General features: G+C 43.5%; 1 protein-coding gene across 1 annotated transcript in view; it reads left to right on the plus strand.

Moving 5' to 3' along the window:
• Positions 1-23072, plus strand: part of LOC311144733 (phosphatidylinositol 4-phosphate 5-kinase type-1 beta-like) — a 68910-nt gene that overhangs the window by 35077 nt on the left and 10761 nt on the right. Inside the window, exons 2-7 of the mRNA XM_084180829.1 lie at positions 1213-1314; positions 5815-5883; positions 6626-6756; positions 11230-11347; positions 15230-15382; positions 15654-15950. Coding sequence (XP_084036955.1) covers positions 5815-5883; positions 6626-6756; positions 11230-11347; positions 15230-15382; positions 15654-15950 — 768 coding nt within the window. The 5' untranslated portion in view covers positions 1213-1314. The remainder of the gene's footprint in view (positions 1-1212; positions 1315-5814; positions 5884-6625; positions 6757-11229; positions 11348-15229; positions 15383-15653; positions 15951-23072) is intronic.

Raw genomic sequence — 23072 nt, forward strand, 5'->3', positions numbered from 1 at the left:
TAAGATTTGATTGGACACAGAGCTGATAAGGAGTGCTGATCGGTTGCAGGGGGAACACAGGCAGAGCTTAAATAATAATGGTGGGTGGACTGACTGACTGAGCTATGCTCTGAGTAGAAGGTACATTGATATGCAGCAGGTGAGGCCACTGCAGGTTGAGCTGGAGGTTAGCAGACAGTCACAGAAAGAAAACATTGAAACACGTCCAATATCTTTCTGTCTCAATGGCCCCACGATCTTGCTCTCTCTATTTCGGTCTCTTTCTCTCTCCCTCTCTCACTCTCTCCCCGCTTGTGTATTTCTCTCCCTGTACTGTACTTCTCCGTAGTTTATATTCTGTCATATTAAACAACAAGACACTTTACACTGGCTGACATGTTCTCATTAGGCACACATGCGCATACACACACACACACACACACACACACACTGATGTTTGGCTGAATGGTGAATAAGAGCTTGGTTGTGCTGCCTGGGGCTGAGGCACCATTACTCCTCATACAGTACACTCAGGGTCTGCAGTCTGTCTTTGTGCTTTACAAGGAGTCATTTATCCAGCACAGTTAGTGCAGTAGGCATGGCTGCTCATACACCCCTCTATCTCCCCGTCTACCCCCACTTCAGAGCTTCTCATTGGGGGAGGAGAGGGGGAAGGAGAGGGGAGGTGTGGGTGATGTTATGGAGGTGTGAGTGATGTTATGACTGCAGCATCAGTCTTGTTATGGCTGTGTGTGGAGGGTGATTTTTGGAGTGACTGACAGCAGGGAGACCATTGTTTCTCTGCTCCTGAACAACAGCTCTAAGGAGGGAAGCCAGGAGGGCTGGGGAGGAAACACACATACACACACACTATGCAAACTCACTAATAAATGCACTGAAAGACCCCATTGTCTAGCCATCTCAGAGATTGTCTCATTTGCTGCGGGATTATTAATCGCTTTGGGTTTTGAAATAGATTACATTCCCTTTGATAACTGGTGGAAATTAACAAAAACTATTAAATAAATTATTTCAGGGGCCATCTGCAAAAATTGCTCCAATAATGAAAACACAGGCATATCTGCCGGAATGTCCCTGTTAATTAAAACTTCTATTCAAACATCAGAGGAACAGCTTAATATTGAAGCGGAGGGCATTCTTCTACTGTTCTTTCACTCTGTAATGATAGTAATGTAATGGACTATTTTCTCTATGTCCTCTCTCCTCTTCCAGAGGGTCTCTGTGGATTGAAATACCCCCATGACTGGAGGGCCTGATGACTAAGAGATGTGGTCGTGATCTCAGTTCCACTGGCAGAGCTTTTCATTAAGCAAGGTGGGCTCATTATACCTGCTTCACACTGACACTCCTATCTGCAGGGTCCTATTGATCAACATCACTTCCAGATACTGTAGATATACTGCGTTAGCTTTACATCTTCACATTAAGGCTACTTCTTAAGAGTTAAGCTTTAAGGAGCAATTCAGCATGAATGAATGTCTAGAGTGAACACAGATTTTCATCAAGTCAAATTAATTTATTGTGTTAGAGGTTTCATGATGTTTGTATCTAAGATTGTTCTATACATCAGTTGGGGTCTCTATAAACTTCGATATGAGGACCTAAACATAGCATGAAAGTGCGTCCTTGTAGCAGTGTGGGCTAATATAGTCAAAATGTTTGGGTAAATTGAGCCAATGGCAAGTGGAAGTGTTTTCTTCCCAGGCATAATGCAAAGCATTATCACTGGGATATGAAGTAACAACCGGGCCTGGCCTATGTTAAAAAAAGTACAAAGTGTTTGTTAGGTGTTAAGTCTGTGTTAAAAGAGGATTAAAAGACCAAAAAGTGATTGTGTTGAATTTTGTTTGGGAAATAAAGATAGACATGGTTTTAAAAAGGTAGTGGAAATATTTCATTCAGTACAGAAGTTTGTAGGCGGCTGAACTTACCCGTCCCGCGACTCAGTTTACCCCATACCTGGGGTAAGTTGTCCCAAGAGACCACTTTTTTGGGCCAAGCTATGTTTTCAAAACTGTAATGTTGACATGAAGTCTGATTATTTCCAGGGATACACAACATTCTGAAATGTATGTAGATATCTTTGTTAGAAAGAACACTATATTTGTGTGAGAGTGATGCTGAATGTAAAAAATAGGGTTGGGCGGTATCCAGATTTTCATATCTTCATACCTTCCTTCTCTCCCAAAAGAATAACAAAAAAGCCCATTGGGCGTCTGTTATTGTGAAGTGGAAACGTCTAGGAGCAACAACGGCTAAGCCGCGAAGTGGTAGGCCATATAAACTCACAGAACGGGACCGCCGAGTGCTGAACCGTGCAGCACGTAACAATCGTCTGTCCTCACTACCGAGTTCCAAACTGCCTCTGGAAGCAACATCAGCACAATAACTGTTCGTCGGGAGCTTTGTGAAATGGGTTTTCATGGCTGAGCAGCCGCACACAAGCCTAAGATCACCATGCGCAATGCCAAGCGTCGGCTGGAGTGGTGTAAAGCTCGCTGCCATTGGACTCTGGAGCATTGGTTCTCTGGAGTGATGAATCACGCTTCACCATCTGGCAGTCCAACGGACTAATCTGGGTTTGGCGGATGCCAGGAGAACGCTACCTGCCCCAATGCATAGTGCCAACTGTAAAGTTTGGTGGATGAGGAATAATGGTCTGGGGCTGTTTTTCATGGTTCGGACTAGGCCCCTTTGTTCCAGTGAAGGGAAATCTTAACAGCATACAATGATATTCTAGACGATTCTGTGCTTCCAACTTTGTGGCAACAGTTTGGGGAAGGCCCTTTCCTGTTTCAGCATGACAATGCCCCCGTGCACAAAGCGAGGTCCATACAGAAATGGTTTGTCGAGATCAGTGTGGAAGAACTTGACTGGCCTGCACAGAGCCCTGACCTCAACCCCATCGATCACCTTTGGGATGAATTGGAATGCCGACTGCGAGCCAGGCCTAATCGCCCAACATCAGTGCCTGACCTCACTAATGCTCTTGTGGCTGAATGGAAACAAGTCCCAACATCTAGTGGAAAGCCTCCCCAGAAGAGTGGAGGTTGTTATAGCAGCAAAGGGTGGACCAACTTCATATTAATGCCCATGATTTTGGAATGAGATGTTCGACGAGCACATACTTTTGGCCATAATAGTGTAACTCATCCAAAGGGCTTTGACTTCTCAAACACAGTAGAAAGCTAACACAATATGATGATCCGTCACTTTATTAATTAAGCTACTTACTTAGATAACTAGCAAGTTAAACTTAGCGGTTGCGTTAACGCAGAATTCACGCAGGAAAAAAAGATAAAACGCATAAGAAATATCTTGCTGCGTTTTGTAAACGCAGATCTAAAATGCTTCTTATTGTAATTTCTGCTCGGCATCAAACTAATTTAGTGCTTCAGTTGCACTTCTCCACTTGGATGAGAATTCATGTATCAGCAGACAGAGTTCTGACTGATGTGTAGCTACCTTTTCCAGTACTTTTGTCAGTGTAGCCAGCCTACTTCTCCGGTAAATTGCAAGATTAACTTTAAGCGAAACATTAGGTAATGAAGCTGGCTACATTATTTTTATGATAAACATCGGAGATATCGTTTTTTGGAAAAAATACCTTGCTTTTTAATTGTAAACTAATTTACTTGTGTGGCTGCCAGCCAAATAGCGTTGCACTTCTGTTGAAGCTATTTTCTGCCGAATGTGTTGCACTAATATTTCTGTGAAGGAAAACTATAGTTGCACTATAGTTTACATTATGCAATAATCCAAGATGAACACGATCTGCTTGATTTTCTTATGTCTTACACAAGATGACTGCAGGTATTTACTTAAAAATTAGCTACACATATATACAGTGGGGAGAACAAGTATTTGATACACTGCCAATTTTGCAGGTTTTCCTACTTACAAAGCATGTAGAGGCACACTTCAACTGTGAGAGACTGAATCTAAAACAAAAATCCAGAAAATCACATTGTATGATTTTTAAGTAATTAATTTGCATTTTATTGCATCACCTGTTTGAACTCGTTACCTGTATAAAAGACACCTGTCCACACACTCAATCAAACAGACTCCAACCTCTCCACAATGGCCAACACCAGAGAGCTGTGTAAGGACATACAATTGTAGACCTGCACAAGGCTGGGATGGGCTACAGGACAATAGGCAAGCAGCTTGGTGAGAAGGCAACAACTGTTGGCGCAATTATTAGAAAATGGAAGAAGTTCAAGATGACGGTCAATCACCCTCGGTCTGGGGCTCCATGCAAGATCTCACCTCGTGGGGCATCAATGATCATGAGGAAGGTAGGGGATCTGCCCAGAACTACACAGCAGGACCTGGTCAATGACCTGAAGAGAGCTGGGACCACAGTCTCAAAGAAAACCATTAGTAACACACTACGCCGTCATTGATTAAAATCCTGCAGCGCACGCAAGGTCCCCCTGCTCAAGCCAGCGCATGTCCAGGCCCGTCTGAAGTTTGCCATCTGTGACCATCTGGATGATCCAGAGGAGGAATGGGAGAAGGTCATGTGGTCTGATGAGACAAAAATAGAGCTATTTGGTCTAAACTCCACTCGCCGTGTTTGGAGGAAGAAGAAGGATGAGTACAACCCCAAGAACACCATCCCAACCGTGAAGCATGGAGGTGGAAACATCATTCTATGGGGATGCTTTTCTGCAAAGGGGACAGGACGACTGCACCGTATTGAGGGGAGGATGGATGGGGCCATGTATCACGAGATCTTGGCCAACAACCTCCTTCCCTCAGTAAGAGCATTGAAGATGGGTCGTGGCTGGGTCTTCCAGCATGACAACGTCCCGAAACACACAGCCAGGGCAACTAAGGAGTGGCTCCGTAAGAAGCATGTCAAGGTCCTGGAGTGGCCTAGCCAGTCTCCAGACCTGAACCCAATAGAAAATCTTTGGAGGGAGCTGAAAGTCCGTATTGCCCAGCGACAGCCCCGAAACCTGAAGGATCTGGAGAAGGTCTGTATGGAGGAGTGGGCCAAAATCCCTGCTGTAGTGTGTGCAAACCTGGTCAAGACCTACAGGAAACATATGATCTCTGTAATTGCAAACAAAGGTTTCTGTACCAAATATTAAGTTCTGCTTTTCTGATGTATCAAATACTTATGTCATGCAATAAAATGCAAATTAATTACTTAGAAATCATACAATGTGATTTTCTGGATTTTTGTTTTAGATTCCCTCTCACAGTTGAAGTGTACCTATGATAAAAATTACAGACCTCTACATGCTTTGTAAATAGGAAAACCTGCAAAATCGTCTGTGTATCAAATACTTGTTCTCCCCACTGTATTTATTATTATTTTGTGTGAAAACCTTCAAATAAATAGTTTCAATGGTATTGTAAAACCATCCCGTGGCTATTTGCAAGTACACCGGTATACGGTATACCGCCCAAGCCTAGTAAAAAATTGCTCAACTCTTCCCTATATGCACCTGAAGACATTTTGTCACTACAAACGTTTGAGCTGAGCACGCCAATTTCTCTTTTGATAAAAAATGCATACCTCATCAATCTACATGGTTCTATTAGTCAAAGTAAAACTTGAAGGCCTCTGTGTTCATCTAGTCTGGACTGAGACAAAACGGTTGTGGAAAAAACTCTGTCTTTGTGAGCTGTGTCTTGAGTTGACATTATGCAATAATCCAAGATGAATGTATTCCTAGTCAGTCAGTGTGAATTGACTGTATTCCTGTACCACTGACTTAGCACCTGAAAATACTTTGTTTATTTCTTACTAATCTTGTGACTAGTGAGTTTCTTCATCTTCTGCTCTCCTCTCATCAGATGTCAACGACCACAGAAAATGGAGTGGGAGGGTCTCGGAACACAAGCGGAGAGAAAACATACAAGAAGGTAAAGTTTCATCCCTCCATACTGACTCACTCTCTGGATGGATTTTATTGGCCTTTTATGAGAACCATGAAGGGAGGTTTCACAGTGATTGTTGTTGGAATGAATTCCCATTCATCACTATGATGAAGTCCAAGAAGCCTTCACCTTTGATGTCCATTTAATATCCTGCTTCTACACAGTTAGTACATTATGTCCTGACCTTGCAGATATAGCATGCCTGGGAAGCCATGCTCACAGTCCATTTGCTGCTTTACTGTATTTTCATTTGGATTAGACATCACTGGTGGTGATGGGATTTTGGCACACACAATGTAACAGGGCTTATTGCAAAAATTGCAGGCTATTTGAAACATCTAGGTAATTCATTTGACATTTTCAGAGCTATTGAAGCTATGTAACAGTGTCATTTGTCAAAATAACCACCCATCTTGGCATCAACTGGCTTTCAATGTCATTACTGTAACGTGCTTGTTTCAGAGAATCTGACATTGTTTTCTGACTGTATTGTATATTCCTGAACGCCCATCTTACACTGACCTATACAAAACATGCCTCAGTTCTTAGTACAGTATCTCAGAAGTTAGTACCATTCTGTTCTAGGGAATTTGCTACCTTCTTGCCCTTTTGAGTTTACGCCTCTTTGTAAAAAGCACCATACAAAGAAACATGTAATTGATCAATTGATTGGTTGATTGATTGGTTGATTGGTTGATTGGTGTGTTTGGTTGTCCCTCACCCTCAGACCACGTCGTCAGCCCTGAAAGGGGCTATCCAGTTGGGCATCGGCTACACGGTGGGCAACCTGACCTCCAAACCTGACAGAGATGTTCTCATGCAGGACTTCTACGTCGTGGAGAGCGTCTTCCTGCCCAGGTGAGGAGCAGGGACATTACTGATGATTATAGTGATGCTACCACAGGAGGTTGGTGGCACCTTAATTGGGGAGGACAGGTTCATGGCAATGGCTGGAGCGGAATAAGTGGGATGGTATCAAATACATCAAACACATAGTTTCCATGTGTTTGATGCCATTCCATTAGCTCCATTCAAGAAATTATTATGAGCCGTCCTCCCTTCAGCAGCCTCCACTGGATGCTACAGATGTAGGATATTAATTTGATCACCCTGTTGCAGGAGAACTTCACTGCAATGCTGACAACATCTTAACTTTAGCTAATTTGTATTCATTATTAAAGGAAAATAAACTCACAACAAGATCCTTATTTACAAGTTAATGGCGAGCTAATTACAGAAAATAGCTTACGGTTGTGAGTGTGACGAAATAAAAGCAGGGCATTCTACCGGAGAATTTTAGAACTTGGACACTGTCTCGTTGGCCTAACGTTATATCCTAATTTGACTTTGGTGCAGGTCATGTTGTTTTTAACATTACCATAAACACACACTATATCAAATAAAATCAACGTTTATTTGTCACATCCACAGGATACAGAAGGTGTAAATGGTACATTGAAATGGTTACTTGCATAGTGAAGTCTTTTGTTTAGACATGTAGCTAGCTAGCTAAACAATAAACCATAATCCCAACTCATAACGTTACTACCCTGCATGAATCTGTAGCTAAAGCTAACCAACTAGGTTCAATGTTAGCTAGCTAGCTAACATTGGGCTATAACTAGCAATGCAAATGGCTCTGAGAGACAAATAATATTATTACACAGATCATACACGTAACGTTAGCTAGTGAGCCAGCCAGCTAACGTTAGCTAGCTAGCTAGCAGTACGCTTTAACTTGCAATGAAAATGACTTTCTGACAAAATTAGAAACGTATAATATCTGAAAATGTAGCTAGCTAGACTATCTTACCCGTATACTTGGATGAACGCTTCTCCCTCTCTGTCACAGATGCCATGGTTGCCCTTAGTTTGAAGATGTAATTCGGAGGCAGGTGTTCTATACATAACAGTCTTCTGTGTGTTCTCTTTTCAACCCCCTCTGCATATATGTAATCAAACGGCAGAATTTTCTCCAGCAGTGAGCCTGTGAATGAAAAGAGGAACACAGGTTGAGCTCAATCTGTCTGCTAGCTGAAATAGGAAAGCTTCATGTCTAGATCGCTTCATGAGACAAGAGGGGGGAGGCGTTCTCCTTAAACAGTAATGATGCACAGAGAGAGATGGATTCCCAGGGTTCATATCCCAAAGAATAGAAAGACGCATCTATCATTTAACATGAGTGTGAATCAGCTAGATGAAGTCATGGTATGCGGACCCAGTCTCTCTAGTGGATTGAATACCCAAGACCCTGGGAATCAGCTTACTGTGTCACTTAATGCCAGAGTACAAAACATACTGCGTGCCGTGCCTGGGCCATACAATCATCTATCTTAATAATCATCAGCTTAAAGAAACACCTTACATAACCCAGCACACACCTAGGAATACTCACGCACGCACACACACACACACACATGCATACAAACACACGCAAGCACACAAACGCGCACATACACACAAACAAACACACACACACAGCGCGCAATAGATGATATTATTAATGCCATCAGACCACGTCACTTGGTCATGCACTGTTTGAATAAGCTTCTCGTCTATGTTGAGTATGTCTCACAAATTTTGCTCAAGATCTAGAGCAGGGGTGTCAAACTAATTTTGCCCAGGGGCCGCATTCGGTCTTCAACGAGGTCCGGAGGGCCGCACTGAAAATGTGTTATTATTTCCTTGCTGTCAAAATGTGCATAGAAATAGTCCTCTATCCATCGTTTTTGGAATTTTAGATGCTTCCTGACTGTCTAGCTTTCATTTCGGTGATTATTAGTGAGGTGGACACAGTCAAGAAACTGTATGAATGTAGGTCCATTATCATTTCTACACAGTTTCGATTAGTTTTTAGTTATTTTTAAGTATACTGATTTTGTTTATCCCAGCCCCAAAAATATTATTGTTATTATTTATTTATTTTTATTCAAACCACCCGCGGGCCGGATTGGACCCAATCAGGCCCGCGGCCGTATGTTTGACGCCCCTGATCTAGAGAATCTGTTACCGACCACAATGAACAAAAAATTCAACAAACCTCTCCCCAAATGAAAAACAGAAAATCACCAGAGAATTTCAACCTCTTGATTGGCCAGCCTCTTTCCCTTCCAAGCCCTGCAGAGACTTGGACTAGGAAATGCTTTCTGCGTGTCACTTTCCAAATGGCACATCAGCACATGCAAAGTCTGTCCTTCAATTGAAACTGGGCATGCTTTCAGTTTAGACTGTTTCACCATCATTATGCTAATTTCAATATACAGTGAGTATACCAAATATTAGGAACACCTTCCTAATATTGAGTTGCACCCCCCCATTTTGCCCTAAGAATAGCCTCAATTCGTCGGGGCATGGACTCTACAAGGTGTCGAAAGCTTCCCACAGTTGGCTGGATGTCCTTTGGGTGGTGGACCATTCTTGATACACCGGTAACTGTTGAGCGTGAAAAACCCAGCAGCGTTGCAGTTCTTGACACAAACCGGTGCGCCTTGCACCTACTACCATACCCCGTTCAATCTTTAGTCTTGCACATTCACCCTCTGAATGGCACCCTTACACAATCCATGTCTCAATTGTCTCAAGGCTTAAAAATCCTTATTTTACCTGTCTCCTCCCCTTCATCTACACTAATTGAAGTGGATTTAACAAGTGACATCAATAAGGGATCATAGCTTTCACCTGGATTCACCTGGTCAGTCTATGTCATGGAAAGAGCAGGTATTCTTTATGTTTTGTAGACTCAGTGTATATACTGCAGGGTAATGTGATGTTAGGTAAATTACTCTACTGGACACAGGTGCAATAGCCATCCCAGAATGTTGAAATTAACAAGTTTTCTCTTTCTCTTCATGGGCATCTTTTGACTCAGAGGGCAGGTGACAATGACAACACTGGAGAGACCAGGTGTTTTAACCTCTGCTAGAAGAGACAAGACTCCAGGGAGGAAAAACAAACAAAACAAAATGAGTGGAGGAGGAAGGTTAAGCCATGACGTGACTACAGGCATACAGTAACAGGACAGCAGTCTCTCCATCTCTCTCTCTCCCTCCCCCCCCTCTCTCTCAACTGAGAGACACAGGACTGAGTGACCGACAGAGAGCGCTTAGAGGTGGTCCTCCTCCACTTCCCTCATCTGCAAGGGTTCCCTTTACTCTACTTGCCAGGCTGGCTTTGGACGCCTGTACTTCTCAGACATTTTCTGACTCCCACATTGTTTATCTGGTGTAACTTGTCTAGTCTTATTTTCTCTAAAAGTACACTATGAAAGACACTGTCATATCTGTGTGCAGTTGTGTTCTCCTTAGTCTAAATGGTTCTAATATGAGGCCTTTCACTCACAGCAGGCAGGCAGCACATAGCTCTGTGCAGCTGGAGGTCATTCTCCTTGCTACACACACTAAATGAGCAGTGTAATGTCATTCAGGTGTAGGCTGATAATAACACCTATTGTGTTACACAGCAGAGCCAGGTTGTAGCTTATCCTGTTGCTGATGGAAAGCACTGCGGTACAGCTCAACATCTTAGCCAAGTCAGGTTCCAAAAACCTGGTTTTGAAAGCAGGTTGGCGTTGAGATGCCCTGGAAAACAAAGCCTTGTTAACCCACTTTTAATGGATTTAGATTTAGGGTGCAGTGTGCATTTGGGGTGTTGTTATTCTCTAAAAGATGTATAGGAGCATCTGGAGCTAAGCTAATCACCCAGCAGACCCCCTGTGTTCTGTTCCACCTGGCAAAGCTACAGGTTCATGTTAAAATGGGTCAGTCTTTACATGAGCCATGCCAGTATCTCATATAGTAGAAAGAGAAAGAAAGTAAAACAGAAATGTGTCTTATGTAGTCTCTCTCTCTCTCTTTCATTGGACACAGAGCTCATATCATCATAGTGCTAGTCTCCTGTGTTGTATGGTGTTGTGTTGTATTGTAAGGTGTTGTATGGTGTGGTGTTGTATTGTGTTGTAAGGTGTTGTATGGTGTTGTATTGTGTTGTATAGGTATTGTTTAGGGTAATCAGAGCCATGCTCTCTCTCCAGGCTCTGACCTCTAAACAGGGCTGTGTGCCACTGGAATACCGGTTCATCTGGCTTGCCATCATGGGTTACTGTACTAAAGTCAATACACACGGAGGTGTGTCGCGTTACTTCATGCCACGCTGAATGGAACTGAATGGAACTGAATGGGCTGAATGCTCTGACATGAAGATGTGTTCTAGTTATAGACCCCCCCCTCCCTCTTTGCTGAGAGTGTGTGATAATTGTTTGCAAAATGTGTTTGTGAGGATATTCTAACTAACTGTTCTGTGTCTATGTTGTCCGGTTGGTCTTGTTTCCATCAGCGAAGGGAGCAACCTAACACCGGCGCACCACTACCCAGACTTTCGCTTCAAAACCTACGCCCCGCTGGCGTTCCGCTACTTCCGAGAGCTCTTCGGGATCAAACCAGATGACTACCTGGTAGGTCTAAACACTGCACCTGATCGAGACACATCCTATAGGTTAGAGTTCATCCTACCTATCATGTACAGTAGCTTTCTCCAATCAACTCATTGGGATCAGTGGTGACTAAAGTGTATTTTATACGTTTACATGTAAACATTTTAGTAATTTAGCAGACGCTCTTATCCAGAGCGACTAACAGGAGCAATTAGGGTTAAGTGCCTTGCTCAAGGCACATCGACAGATTTTTCACCTAGTCAGCTCGGGGATTCGAACCAGCGACCTGTTGAGCTCTTAACCGCTAGACTACCTGCCACCCCGTGAGAGCAGTGGTTTTACCCTGTTCTACGTATCCAGCTGTGGAGGTGGATTGGGGTTGGGCTGGGGAGGGGGGGTGAGGTGAGGTAATGGTCATGCTAATTGGCATTCTTTCATTATGATGGGTTTAATTGAAATTAAATCAGGCTGTAATTTCCCAGAGGATGTGCGTGTATCAGGAGTTTACCCCTTGCTGACCGATCCAACTCAGGAGGCATGTCAGAGAGAGAGGCCCTTCAGGTCAAAGTCATTACCACTCTCTATTATTCTGCTGTCATTATCACTGGAACAGGTAGAGCAGAGGAGAATACACCATGGAGTTTCAATATGCAGTACTACCATACAGTATATACAGTATATATACAGTTGAAGTCGGAAGTTTACATACACTTAGGTTGGAGTCATTAAAACTCATTTTTCAACCACTCCACAAATTTATTGTTAACAAACTATAGTTTTGGCAAGTCAGTTAGGACATCTACTTTGTGCATGACACAAGTAATTTTCCAAACAATTGTTTACAGACAGATTATTTCACTTATAATTCACTGTATCACAATTCCAGTGGGTCAGAAGTTTACATACACTAAGTTGACTGTGCCTTTAAACAGCTTGGAAAATTCCAGAAAATGATGTAATGGCTTTAGAAGTTTCTGATAGGCTAATTGACATCATTTGAGTCAATTGGAGGTGTACCTGTGGATGTATTTCAAGGCCTACCTTCAAACTCAGTGTCTCTTTGCTTGAAATCATTGGAAAATGAAAAGAAATCAGCCAAGACCTCAGAAAAAGAATTGTAGCCTCCACAAGTCTGGTTCATCCTTGGGAGCAATTTCCAAACATCTGAAGGTACCACCTTCATCTGTACAAACAATAGTACACAAGTATAAACACCATGGGACCACGCAGCCGTCATACCGCTCAGGAAGGAGACACGTTCTGTCTCCTAGAGATGAACATACTTTGGTGCGAAAAATGCAAACAGCAAAGGACCTTGTGAAGATGCTGGAGGAAACAGGTACAAAAGTATCTATATCCACAGTAAAACGAGTCCTATATCGACATAACCTGAAAGGCCGCTCAGCAAGGAAGAAGCCACTGCTCCAAAACCGCCATAAAAAAGCCAGACTACAGTTTGCAACTGCACATGGGGACAAAGATCATACTTTTTGGAGAAATGTCCTCTGGTCTGATGAAACAAAAATAGAACTGTTTGGCCATAATGACCATTGTTATGTTTGGAGGAAAAAGGGGGCAGCTTGCAAGCCGAAGAACACCATCCCAACTGTGAAGCACGGGGGTGGCAGCATCATGCTGTGGGGGTGCTTTGCTGCAGGAGGGACTGGTGCACTTCACAAAATAGATGGCATCATGAGGAAGGAAAATGATGTGGATATATTGAAGCAACATCTCAAGACATCAGTCAGGAATTTAAAGCTTGGTCGCAAATGGGTCTTCCAAATGGACAATGACCCCAAGCATACTTCCAAAGTTGTGGCAAAATGGCTTAAGGACAACAAAGTCAAGGTATTGGAGTGGCCATCACAAAGCCCTGACCACAATCCTATAGAAAATGTGTGGGCAGAACTGAAAAAGCGTGTGCGAGCAAGGAGGCCTACAAACCTGACTCAGTTACACCAGCTCTGTCAGGGGGAATGGGCCAAAATTCACCCAACTTATTGTGGGAAGCTTGTGGAAGGCTACCCAAAACGTTTGACCCAAGTTAAACAATTTATAGGCAATGCTACCAAATACTAATTGAGTGTATGTAAACTTCTGACCCACTTGGAATATGATGAAAGAAAGAAAAGCTGAACTAAATCATTCGCTCTACTATTATTCTGACATTTCATATTCTTAAAATAAAGTGGTGATCCTAACTGACCTAAGACAGGGAATTTTTACTAGGATTAAATGTCAGGAATTGTGAAAAACTGAGTTTAAATGTATTTGGCTAAGGTGTATGTAAACCTCCGACTTCAACTGTACATATATCATACTGTATGCTGTCTATATCTATATATTATTCCACTCACACTTATCATTTGAAATTATTTTCTACCATTCTTTTCTATTATGCCCATAGCTTTATGTTTTGTATTCACGCTCTTTACTTCAAGGCTGTTGCACCCAGCCTCACCACAGCTCTTATGAATGTCCTGCCACTTTCTGCATTCATCATCAGTCATCATTGCTAGCAGACAAAAGGGTACACGACAAGCAAAGAAAGAGTGAAAGCCAGAGAAAGGCAGACTGAAAGAGGGAGAGAGACTGAAGGGTGAAGCAAACGCTGTCTTAATGTGTGTCCTTGTGTTGATTATGCATTTATTCAGAGACCGAAGCAACAAATCAGCTTAATTAAGACAGAACACACACTCTCTCACTCATAGACACAAACACACACTACCCCCCAGGCTCCTGAATGCAAATGCAGATAAATTGCGGATGTGTTCGTGCTGTGGGCTCAACGTGATTGCAGACTGCCATCAGTCAGAGAGTCTGTGGAGAATCCCATGCCTTCTCTCTCTCTCTCTCTCTCTCTCTCTCTCTCTCTCTCTCTCTCTCTCTCTCTCTCTCTCTCTCTCTCTCTCTCAGAACACACAGCGCTGTTTCCCTTCTACTGCACTTATCATGAAAAACTAGTGTTTAATGAACACACCACTTCTGCCTTTCCTCACTGACTTCCCCTATTCCTTTGATTTCCACACAGAGGGGGTTCTATGTTAGACTAGGGCTTTTCTGTTCATATGAAGAATAACACAAGAGATGTTCTTGGAACGGTTGTTGTACGTAGGCTCTATTGCCAGAGGCTCATCTCATGTAAGCTAAACTGGAAATGTTATTTTGTGTACAGACATGGGCTTTGTTTGTGAAGGTACAACTGATAAACACACCCACATGCTGGTGGAAACAATACATTCACCCCGTGCTCTGAGGCTTATTGCTGGTCTTAGATGAGCTCTGTGGAAGCAATAAAGCTAAATATGTGGTTTGTAAAAGCTGAATGAATCTCCAACTACAATACTGATGCCACACCCTCACTGAACTATTGACCACCTGTCTAAAGACACTCCTAGCAAAACAGACCTTTCACTCAGTTTGTAACGTGTGTGTGTGTGTGTGAGAGTTAGGGTGTGTGTGAGAGTTAGGGTGTGTGTGAGAGGTAGGGTGTGTGTGTGAGGTAGGGGGTGTGCGTGTGTGCGTGGGTGAGTGTTAATGATATACCGCGCCAGAAAAGCCACTCAAGCATCTTTGAATGAATGAAACAGTATGTTTGTTTTCCAGACCACCCCAATTGGAATACAAGTTTTTTAACCACACAATAAACAACGGTGGTGTGTTAGTTGTTTGTCCATGGTATAAGTTGTGCTTTATAAATCAGGAGAGAACTTTATTTTCCTGAGGATGTTTCCCAGGATTAGACAGCTCGTTCAATGGCACAAACAGATCTGCGACTAGGTTATGGTTGTACAGGCATACCTCACCAGTTGTATTGTGTTGTTGTTTTTACAGGCATATTAAACCAGTTATATTGTGTGTTGTTGTTTACTAAACCAGTTGTGTTGTTGTTTTTCTCCTCAGTACTCTATCTGTAATGAGCCTCTGATTGAGCTGTCCAACCCCGGGGCCAGCGGCTCTCTGTTCTACCTTACCAGCGATGACGAGTTCATCATCAAAACTGTCCAGCACAAAGAGGCAGAGTTTCTCCAGAAACTACTCCCAGGTTACTACATGGTGAGTAACCTACCCAACCTGGTCTGCGTTCTCTATATAGTGCACTACTATTGACCTGGGCCCATAGAGCTCTGTTCAAAAGTAGTGCGCTAAATAGGGTATAGGGTGTCATTTCTGGTCTCAGGCCTTTAAACAGTGGAATAAAACTGATGTTTAAGGTTTGGGATTAATGGTTAACTGAGTATCCAGAGCTATATGAACTCTAACCTCAATCCAGAACCTTAATAATCGACTTACTGTAATCCACCTGTCTCTCCACATCCACACACAGAACCTGAACCAGAACCCACGCACGCTGTTGCCTAAGTTCTACGGCTTATACTGCATCCAGTCTGGAGGCGTCAACATCCGGCTGGTGGTGATGAACAACGTGTTGCCGCGCTCCGTCAAGATGCACTACAAGTACGATCTGAAGGGCTCAACCTACAAGAGACGTGCCTCCAGGAAGGAGAGGGAGAAGGCCTGTCCCGTCTACAAGGACTTGGACTTCCAGGACATGCATGAAGGGCTCTACTTCGACGCTGAAACATACAATGCCCTGATGAAGACCCTACAGAGAGACTGCCGGGTAGGTGTGGACTCGGACAGGTGTGTGTCTCTGTTCATCCGTCTGTCAGTCCGACTGTCGAGTCGGGCTCAAGCTCCGACCTTGTGGTGGGGCCTGGCGAAGCTGTGCTACAACACTGTCTTGAGTACCAAGAAAAGCAGATTACACAGCTGGTTTGAATGTTATGTCATTTAAACTTCCCGAGTCATCCCAGTATTGCAACACATCTTAGCAAACACATTGCAGAGGCAGTTTAACAAAACAAAGCAGATTCCTCACATTCTTTCAGTATTGTATGCAGTTTATGGAGAGTCATTCTGGCTTTTCCAGTCATGCTAGAATTAGAAACTAGAAGTACTATCAGATGAGAAGGCTCAATTGATAGCACTATCTGTAAGCTCATCTCTATGGTCTGCTCTTTTCATTCCCAAACTCTGGACTTGTGATGTCATCCCTTGGATATTGGGTCAGATGCCAGAAGTAGGAAAGGACACAGATTGTATTTGTAGCTGGACTCACTCTGTCTATGGGAAATCAGTAACCTCTCCCATTCAAACAAGATACTCTGCACTCAGTACACACGCTCAAATAGTATACACTGCATACACGTACACACAGCTACAGTTGAAGTCGGAAGTTTACATACACCTTAGCCAAATACATTTAAACTCAGTATTTCACAATTCCTGACATTTAATCCTAGTAAAAATTCCCTGTCTTAGGTCAGTTAGGATCACCACTTTATTTTAAGAATGTGAAATGTCAGAATAATACTAGAGAGAATTATTTATTTATAGGTCCCATGGTGTTTATACTTGCGTACTATTGTTAGTACAGATGAACGTGGTACCTTCAGGCGTTTGGAAATTGCTCCCAAGGATGAACCAGACTTCTGGAGGTCTAAAAAAAAATTCGGAGGTCTTGGCTGATTTCTTTTGATTTTCCCATGATGTCAAGCAAAGAGGCACTGAGTTTGAAGGTAGGCCTTGAAATACATCCACAGGTACACCTCCAATTGATTCAAATGATGTCAATTAGCCTATCAGAAGCTTCTAAAGCCATGACATCATTTTCTGGAATTTTCCAAGCTGTTTAAAGGCACAGTCAACTAAGTGTATGTAAACTTCCGACTTCAACTGTACACACACGCATGTACACTAATGCAAGTATGCACACACGCACATGCGCCACACCCACACACACTCTCTCTCCACTCTTCCACTTCATACTCTGCCACATTGTATACAAGCCCAGAACAGTGTGTGTGTGTGTGTGTGTGTGTGTGTGTGTGTGTGTGTGTGTGTTGTAGGGTTGGACAGAGTGTTTTGAGAAAGAGGACTGTGTGTTTCTGCAGCGTTGGGCACTGGGACTGTGTGTTTCCACTGTGGGTTCATTGGGAGCTCTGAGCTCTGTTCAGTTCCATGACAGCTCTCAAAACACTGAATGTGATTAAGAAATGTTCCCAGCAGCGTGAGAGAGAGAAAGTAAGAGAGAGCACCAGTCTAAAGATAGGAGTCCAATCTGAGGCTGCATTCCTGTCTATTTCAGATTGGCCTGTCTAATCTAGTGAAGTAGTGGGATCAGAGCTATTGTTTAACAGAACACCACAACTCTGCTCTGAGCCAGGAGCCAGGAGCTACTTTACCACTCCTAAAATATACATAGAACAAACAGGACCACAACAAGTCAACCTAGAGAACTATAGGCCTACGGCACTACTATGCTGTACACTGAGTCTACTAAACATTAAGAACACCTGCTGTTTCCATGACATAGACTGACTGACCAAGTGAATCCAGGTGAAAGCTATGATCCCTTAATGATGTCACTTGTTAAATCCACTTCAATCAGTGTAGCTGTAGGGGAGGAGACAGGTTGAAGAAGGATTTTTAAGCCTTGAGACATGGATTGTGTATGTGTGCCATTCAGAGGGTGAATGGGCAAGACAAAAGATTTAAGTGCCTTTGAATGGGGTATGTTAGTAGGTGCCAGGCGCACCGGTTTGTGTCAAGAACTGCAACGTTGCTGAGTTTTTCACGCTCAACAGTTTCCTGTGTGTATCAAGAATGGTCCACCACCTAAAGGACATCAACTCAATATTAGGAAAGTGTTCCTAATGTTTGGTATACTCAGTGTATATCTATCTTATATATCAATGTTGTCATTGTGTTCTGTCATTGTGCTCTGCTTAAACCTACACTACCTGATTGTAAATGGAAAATTGGTTGATTGATTGAAAACACGTAATCAATCATAATGTGGACTGTCACAGATCAAATGGATGGTGATCACATAATCATTGACAATGGTGAATAGTCTTATTCAGCTATTATTATACAGTATAGTTCTTACATTACCCTATGTACTGTACATAACCCTGGCCTTCTGTGCTAGCTCAGAGGGGATGACGGCACATATCTCATGTGGGAGAAGGATGAAGTTGCCCCTAGGCACTGATCTAAGGTCATTTTAGCATTTTCAACAGTTAAGTTACAGTTAGTATATGTGGAGGGTTAGCTGATCCTAGATATGTGCCTAGGGAAGGACAACTTTAAACCAGAAGCTGTTAGCCCTATGTTGTGACAGTGTGTGTGTTGTCCCTGACAGAGAGAGCATGGTAGTGTTCCCCTGTCTGTCTGTCTCCTGACACGGGGTGCTTCACTCTGTCTCCAACCAGGATGTAGACATCAGGAAGTAGACCAGGAACAGGAAGGAAGACACACCTCCTGTTTAAGGTATCCAACCTTTGAAAACGTGGAAACGTTACAGCCTACGATGTGATTGTCAAGGGCATTTGTTTTACTCCCCCATAACAACATTATGGCTTCTGGGAACCAGGTTTAGGTACTTTCATTTTATCAGAGACTCTGAGATTAGCAAAACGGAGCTGTTTTTCAACAGCAAACGACAAGTGGTGATTTAATGAATGGAGTTAGTCTGCATGAGTAACATGGTGTTGTGGGTATATATAGGCCTGTTTGGTAACAGGCAGTCCTGTGTGTTTCTGATGACTCCCCTTTGGGACACCGCCTGGAGTCACGCCTTGATGGCTTTGGCTGCTATAGCTGGCTGATTCATCTCCTCTGCTCTCCTTGTGTTTGTTAACTAAACTCACACACTCCTCAATGTTGACTTTCTATTAGCTCAGAATGGTGAAGAGGGGATAACAGTGGTTTACAGATAGGGCTGTGATGGTCATGGAATTTTGGGTGACGGTAATGGGGCCAGCCAAATGACCGTGGTCACCGTAATAACCATTGGAATAGCGGTTATTTTATTTTCATGATGGTCTTTATCCATAACTGTCGGTTACACGGTTAGGCGGTAATTGCGCCAGCCCTATTCACAGACACTCTAAGATGGCCTCTTGTTTGAAGTCTTTTAGAGGACCTCTGTCTCTCTGTCCCTCCCTATCTCTCTCTTCTCTCACTTCCTCTGTACTTCAAAGTATAAAGGGAACAGTGTTTCATGCAGGTCATTAGTGTTCCAGGGCCAGGTTTCATAATGACTGTGTCTGTTTCGGGGGGGGGCTGTGTCTGTCTGTGTGGACAGTGGGGCTGTGTCTGTCTGTTTGGGGGGGGGGGGGCTGTGTCTGTCTGTGTGGACAGTGGGGCTGTGTCTGTCTGTTTGGGGGGGGGGGCTGTGTCTGTCTGTGTGGACAGTGGGGCTGTGTCTGTCTGTTTGGGGGGGGGGGCTGTGTCTGTCTGTGTGGACAGTGGGGCTGGAGCACAGTGTCTTTGACATCATGAATCTGACACAATATTTGTTTTTGAGACGCCTCCTTGTGTAAATGTTTTCTTATTTTGTAGTTTTTTCAGTAGGGAGAGTTGTTAAGAGACATAAATACATTCTGTAACTATAACCCAGAACAGAAGTTCAGCATGAGACCTCTTTAAATGTTTAACGCTAGTGAGCTGTGTGTGTGTCTGAGCAGTGGTTGTACTGTAAGTGACTGGACTGTAGCTAGTTTGTTATTGTCACGGCTTCCTGCTTTCCCCTCCTGAGCGGTAAGCAAAGTGCCCCCTAAGCAGAATCTCTGTCCGTTTCCATGAGTAAGCAGTAAACCCCTAGCCCCAGAGCCTGCTGCAGCACCGAAAAACAGGAGAGGGGGATAGAGGGGGATCGAGAGGGACATGTGAGGGGGAGGAAGAGGTTAGGGTTGTAAGGAGATTCAGCCAGGGTATGGAGGGGAGGTAAGGGGTGAGTTGAGAGAGGGAGACCAGGAAGTTTCTGCTGCTGTATGTGGGTCACTGAGGGAAATGTAGAGTACTTTTTCCCTCCTCTCCATCTCACAGCAGCTCCCTCAATGCCCTCCATATGGCGAATGAACTAAGAACATGAATAAACCATGCCCAGTGCTATGACTAGAACGAGAGAGGGAGAGAGAAGATGGAGGGAGAGAGAGGGGAGGGAGGGAGGCATGCAGACAGACACAGCTTGAGGGCCATTGTTTAGACTCTATCTTGTAACAGAGAGCAATGTAATTGTCACTGCATGGCTAGGCTCTGAGATGTTGTTGAGGTCTGTTTGTGACTAGGGCAGTGGGACGTGGAGTGGCATTTAGCTTGATGTCTGAAAAGGTTTTTGTCTGGGAATCCCCCTATTAATTTGAGACAGAAACAAACACGTACGCTCACATGCACACATACAAGCATACACGCACGCACACACAAAGGGGCCGGATTAATGCAGGGGCTTACCGGGGCTGAAGCTCCTGGGCCCAAGCCCGTGGGGGGTCCAAGATGCAGCAAAAAAAAAGAAGGAAATATATACTGTATATAATAAACTGTATAATAACTGCATAATGTGACTGGTCAATTGTGTGAGTCAGGGGCTGGGCCCAAGCCCGTAGGCTGGGCCGCAAGAGGCAATGTTCAAAATACAACAGAGAGCATCATTTAGCCACAGAGGATCAATAGTTTATAAAATCATTACTGTGGATTAAGTTTTATCACAAGAACATTCAGGTATCTGCCAAAATAAAGGAAACACCAACATAAAGTGTCTTAACGATTTCTTAATCCCTGCACAAACACACACAGAATGGTTGGGATTTGTTTTCTTCTCATAATTGTTATAGAACTCGAGGCGAGTCATGTTGTCCGACAAAAACAACCTTTTATGGGTCCCCCTCTCCTCCTGCCATGTCATGTGATTCTGTCATTCCATTGGACATGACAGGGACAACAATGCCCTCTCTCACAAAACCAATCAAACCACGGCTGATCTCAAATGACACCCTATTCCCCATGTAGTGCACTACTTTGGCTACCTAACATAACAAACATATGGAAAGTCATTGAATTGGAAATGGTAACATGGAATGGAGACACTACATGAAATGTCAATGTAAAAGCTGAGAAATGTAATTATTTTAAGGACACTCCTCACCTCTAAAAAACCAAAATCTAAAACTGACCCTTACCTTAACCTTAACCAAACCCTAAGCCTAACCTGATTTTAACCAATTCTGAAATTAAATATCGGTTTGCAGGTCAGGAGTGTCCGTATAGCCTTTTCCGAGCAGGTTGGTGTGTGGCTCTATTCAAAATGGTTGCCTTTGAAAAGGACGGGGGAGTCAGGAGGAAGGGATGCAAATCAGAGACATGGAAAAGGCAAAGCTCGAACAAGAGCACAAGTGTTTATTCTGAATGTGTGTGTTTGTGTGGCTGTGGCTGTGTGTGTGTGACTGTGTGTGTGTGTGTGTGTGTGTGTGTGTGTGTGTGTGTGTGTGGCTGTGTGTTTGTGTGGCTGTGTGTGTGTGTATGTTTGTGTGTGTGTGTGTGTATGGCTGTGTTTGTGTTTGTGTGGCTGTTTGTGTGGCTGTGTGTGTTTGTGTGGCTGTGCGTGTGTGCTTGTTCGTGATTTGCAAAGTCATAAAAGGACACTAAATAACTAATGAACCATGATATTCCTTAGTCTGTTTTCTACTAGCCAGTTCCATATAACGGATAATGATGGCTGAGTCTGTTATGGTGCCCTATGCTCTTTATAGTGCACTACTTTTGAACTAGTGAATAGGGTGCCATTTTGGACGTTCACGATGTTGGAAATACGGTTTACGGAATCCAACTGAGAGCAGACTCTAGGGGTTACGATGACGATCATGATGACCATTCCTGTAATTTTTACGTCTGCGTTCAAGCCGCATTTGTCTGGGTGTTCCACATTATGACAGACTTTCCACAACCTGCTGTTTCCTTCCCTGTTCCTGCTTTTTGTTTCTTGTTGTCATCTCTCAGACAGACACAGACAGACAGACAGACAGACAGACAGACAGACAGACAGACAGACAGACAGACAGACAGACAGACAGACAGACAGACAGACAGACAGACAGACAGACAGACAGACAGACAGACAGACAGACAGACAGACAGACAGACAGACAGACAGACAGACAGACAGACAGAGATTGCTATTTTTGGATGTTTTGGGGATTGCTACACTAATGCTTAGAATGAGAAGATTCAATCAGGCAAACTAGATGATCAAATTTGCATCCAAAATAAGCTAATCTTATTATGTCTGAAGGCATTATAAAAAGGATGACTTTCCACATATCAAGCAAGCAAGCCCACGTCCACACACACACACTCTCAATTTGCATGCAAAAGCACTTCCAGCAAGGCTAAACCCACCCTGCATTGGTACTCAGAGGCCTGACTGCGCCCTTGACCCCATTTTCAGATTGTGTTTCTTGAGACCCCTCTGGTGTCATGTGATTGTTCCATTTGAGCAGTGAGAGGAAACCTGGGGCCTGAGAAACCCTGGGAGCAGACGGGCAGAAGGCCCCTCACACAGGTCAATGTGTAATACATGACTCAACTGTCACACCTTTGTTTATAAACTGTAGCTCAAGTGTCGGTTACAGAAAGGTTTCTTAAATTCTTTCTGGTGTTTGAGGCACCAATCTTCAGGGTAATGAAAATGCTTAGCGTAGCGGTTACATGACACACTTTGCACTTTTCAGGTCTGTGTAACTAAATCCTCCGGTCTACAGAGTAGAATGGAATATAATATCACTATTGCCTATTTATCTTGGGTCACACAGAAATATGGGTCACACTTTTGTTTAAAATGCACACAGCTGTGTCTGATATGGGTCAGTTTCCGGACTTAGAGCAAGGCCAACACAGCTCC

Source organism: Coregonus lavaretus (assembly GCF_964263955.1).
Source record: "Coregonus lavaretus genome assembly, chromosome: 17".
NCBI classification, from domain to species: Eukaryota; Metazoa; Chordata; class Actinopteri; order Salmoniformes; family Salmonidae; genus Coregonus; species Coregonus lavaretus.